This window comes from Sphaeramia orbicularis, chromosome 5 (genome assembly GCF_902148855.1).
Source record: "Sphaeramia orbicularis chromosome 5, fSphaOr1.1, whole genome shotgun sequence".
Classification (NCBI taxonomy): domain Eukaryota; kingdom Metazoa; phylum Chordata; class Actinopteri; order Kurtiformes; family Apogonidae; genus Sphaeramia; species Sphaeramia orbicularis.
Genome location: NC_043961.1, coordinates 45,220,081 through 45,224,197, shown reverse-complemented (window position 1 = coordinate 45,224,197; position 4,117 = coordinate 45,220,081). Strand labels below are relative to the sequence as shown.

At 48.8% G+C, this 4,117-nt stretch overlaps 1 protein-coding gene across 1 annotated transcript in view; it reads right to left on the bottom strand.

The window, feature by feature from the left end:
• dennd6a (DENN/MADD domain containing 6A) overlaps nt 1–445 on the bottom strand; it is a 34,455-nt gene extending 34,010 nt beyond the window's left edge. The window contains exon 1 of the mRNA XM_030135356.1: nt 35–445. Coding sequence (XP_029991216.1) covers nt 35–265 — 231 coding nt within the window. The 5' untranslated portion in view covers nt 266–445. The remainder of the gene's footprint in view (nt 1–34) is intronic.
• Between the last annotated feature and the right edge of the window lie 3,672 nt (nt 446–4,117).

Sequence of the window (4,117 nt, the reverse complement as noted above, 5' to 3'; positions counted from 1 at the left end):
AGTTTATGAGTTTGTGACCCCACTACTACCTCACCTCCACCGCCTGCCCCAGCTCCAGGTCGAAGCCCACCACACAGATGCAGTGCAGCCAGGTGGAGAAACGATCCCACGGGAGCAAGAGAGCTTCCTCCGGCTCTTCGTCGCCTCCGGGCCAGGCCGGCAGCGTTATCTCTTCGGCCGGGGAGATGCTGCTAGCGTCCTGGTCGTCCAGGTCCTCCGGCTCCTCGACCTGCTCCCCCAGCTCCTCTGGGCCTTGCAGAGCCATGGAGACGGCCCGACACGGAAACTCAGACGCTCCGACGACTGTTTACCGGTTTCTAGTGGAGTTTAGTGTTATTTAAGGTCGCTTTCCGGTGTCCTGTCTAGGAATAACAACATAAGACCAGCAGCTGTTAAGTAGCCACGAAGCTAACAGTTTTCATCTTCTTTGGTTTTGATTGGCGGTCGGCACTCGACTTAACATGTGCATTACCGCCACCTACCGGACTGGAGTGTCGTACAGTAGCTTAGCAGGAATAAAAATAAAATAAAATAAAATAAAATAAAATAAAAATGCTGATAATAATAATAAAATGATAACATAATAAATAAAATAAATAGAATAAATACATTTAAATGTATGTATGTAAATTAATCATGTTTCACTGGACAATACACTGCAGGACTTTTACTAGTTTGTGAACTGCCCCACCAGGCTGAACAAGACAATGGCCCTCCTCTATGCTAACTAAAAGGAGCATATACTGCCATCCCCCTCCCCCCACTGGGAAGGTCAGACCATAATCGGGTCTTTCTCCTGCCCGAGTACACTTCCAGGATTCGGAGCCAATCCACAACCACCCGCTCCTTCAGGAAGTGGTCTCCTGAGGCAGAGGCTCTGAGGGACTGTTATGAGCCCACCAACTGGAGCATACTGCAGGAGCCGCACAGCGAGGACATTGAGGGGGTTACACACTGCATCACAGACTATTGGAACTTCAGACAAGAGGGCGTTCACAGATGGAGACAGGGAGGAGAGGAAGCAGGCACAGAGGGAACTCAAGGTCCGTCTACGAAAGGCAAAGGAGTCCTACAGCAGAAAGGTGGAGCAGAAACGTCAACAGAATATCATGAGAGAGGTCTGGGAGGGGATGAAGACCATCACAGGCTGCAAAAAGACCCGCAGCACAGCAGAGGGGGACGCAGACAAATCTAACCAGCTAAACCAGTTCTTCTATAGGTTCCACAGTTACCCCTTTTCCACCAAAAAGAACCTGGTGCCAGTTCAGTGCCGGTGCTAGGGCCAGTGCTTAACTGGTTCCGACCTGGTGCTTCCAAAGAACTAGTTTGCTTTTCCATAAGCCAAGAGCCAAGTGGAGACAAGTCAGAGCCACGTAATTATGTCATTGTAAAATGTGATCACATGACTGGGTCACGTGACTGGGTGCGCGTGTGGGACACACGCACCCAGAAGCAAGCACTGCTCTTGTGTTTACAAGCCTATATTGCAATCCACAGGTGAAAAACACAAATATACACTCTGTGGCATTTGTGATGAATATAAATATGTTGGTTTCTATATTACATATGCACAAACATAATGCAAGGATAGTCTGTAAACAGATACTTATTGAGGTAAGCAGAACAGCATTGCTACCTAAGTTTATGTGAGGAATAGGAAAACACAGTCAAAATGAACATTTTGCATTTAAATTGGGTTTATTCACACTAAAGTAAAAAACAAATAGGCTCAAATAAAAAATTGCTTTAAAAACGTTACTAAAGGGAAGAAAAATTCAGGTTCTCTTGCTGTGTGCTTAGTCGTTCAGGGGCAACAACTGTAAAGAACATAACAAAGAAACCGTGGTGTAATTTGACATGTTCTCCCCAATGTGGACAATAACCCTGTCTACTGGAACATGGTAAACCACTCGGTTCAGTTCTGCCTTTTATGAACCCACCGAGGAAACAGCGTTTCGGAGACAACCCAGAAATGTTCTTGTCAGCTTGCTGTTAGCATACCACGAGCTAGCGTTTTAATGTCCGTAATGTTTGTAGCTCGCTTTAATCTCTACAGTTGACTTTTTGTAAGCCATTAACCATACACTTGAAAAACAAAACTTGTCAGTATCGTTTGCAGCTGTTTGAACCACAGACTCGTCCACAATCGAAAGCCTCCAATCCGTGTCTGGTGTGTCCGAGTTCAGTGCACCGGTAGTCGGATTCACCGGTCCCCTAAAACCCAGTCCAGCAGCCCCTCCATGGGCTCCCTCCAGCTGGTCTTGGACTTCGGATGAAGCCCACAGTGTCATAAAGCACTGGGTCTCCTCTGTCCACTGCTGCTTGTTTTTGGCATCTGTAATTCTTTCTCTAAAAATTAAACTAAACTAAACACCCACCGGTTGTAGTTTTAAAACTGGTCCATAGTTTTTGCTGTTCCTGTTTGGGTCTATAACCCCCACTCACCGATGACGCAGAGGGTCAGGTCATCGGTTCTTAGTATGGCCCCGGTTTAGTCCAGCTCGAAGTTGGTGCTTCCCTGGAATCTGTTTAGAACCACTTTGGAACCGGTTTGGCCAGTACTTGGATGGTGGAAACACTAAGAACTGGTGCTAAATCAGGCACTGGCACCGAACCAGCCCTGGAACCAGATGGTGGAAAAGGGGTATGTGATGCTAATGTGTCTCCTAACTGCCCTGTTCCCCTCTCAACCCCTTCAACACCCCTACTCAGCATTCAGGGGGAGGTCTTGGACAATGCCACAGATCCCCTCTCCCCACCATCACCAGACAGGACATCAGCAGGGAGCTGAGGTGGCTAAGACTCAGCAAAGCAGCTTGACCGGACGGTGTGTATCCCAGGATGTTAAAGGTCTGTGCTTCTGAGCTGGGGCAGCTTCTCCAGCACATCTTTGATGTAAGTCTTCATCAGGGGAAGGTGCCCGCCCTGTGGAAGACATCCTGTATAATTCCAGGCACCAAGAAACCACACCTGAGCCAACCAGAGGACTTGAGACTAGTGGCCCTGACATCACATGTCATGAAGACCCTGGAGCGACTCCTGCTCCATCACCAGGTCCAACACGCCCAGGACCCCTTCCAGTTTGCCTACCAGGAAAAGGTGGGGGTGGAGGACACCATCTTGTAGCTGCTGCACAAGGCTCACTCTCACTTGGACAGGGGGAGTGGCGCTGTGAGGATGATGTTCTCCGACTTCAGCAGTGCCTTTAGCACAATCCAGCCCATCTTTCGGAGAGAAGAGCTGAGCAGCATGGGAGTAGACTCACACCTGGTTTCCTGGATTGGGGACTACCTCACGGAGAGACCACAGTTCATCAGACTGGGCGGTTGCACATTGGAGACTGTAGTCAGCAGCATGGGGGTGCCACAGGGCGCTGTGCTGTCCCCTGTTCTCTTCACGCTCTACACATCTGACTTCCTGTATGGGTCTGAGTTGTGCCACATGCAGAAGTACTCAGACGACACTGTCATTGTTCGATACGTAGAGCGTGGACAGGAAGGGGAGTACAGAAGAGTGCAGAAGATCCCCTCCCTCTTCTCATCCGAGGGTACACCGTGGAGAATGTCAGTGACTTCAGATTCCTGGGTGCATACATTTCTCAGGACCTCACATGGGGCACTAACACCAGTGCCCTTATGAAAAAGGCACAGCAGCGCCTGTACTTTTTAAGGTCACTGAAAAGGGTCAACCTGTCCCAGGAAATGCTGCTGCTGTTCTTCTATAGATGTTCTGTGGAGAGCATCCTTACCCACAACATCTTAGTGTGGTATAGGAGTAGCTCTCAGGCTGACAAGAAGGCTCTGGAAAGAGTCAGGAAGTCCACCCAGAGTATCATAGGAGTCCAGCTGTCCTCTCTCTCAGACATCTGTAACACCAGGTGTCTGCACAGGGCCAGAAGCATCACCCTTGACGGTTCACATCCCAGACACAGCCTGTTCTCACTGTTGCCCTCAGGGAAGAAGTACATGTCCATCCAGGCCTGCCCCTCCAGATTTAGCAACACGTTTTATCCAAGTGCAATACGGGCACTGAACACATTGTAATGACAATACCTCAAATAAGGATATATATTTAACATAGATCCTTAGTGTCCAGCCAGGGTCAAAGTGCAATATAT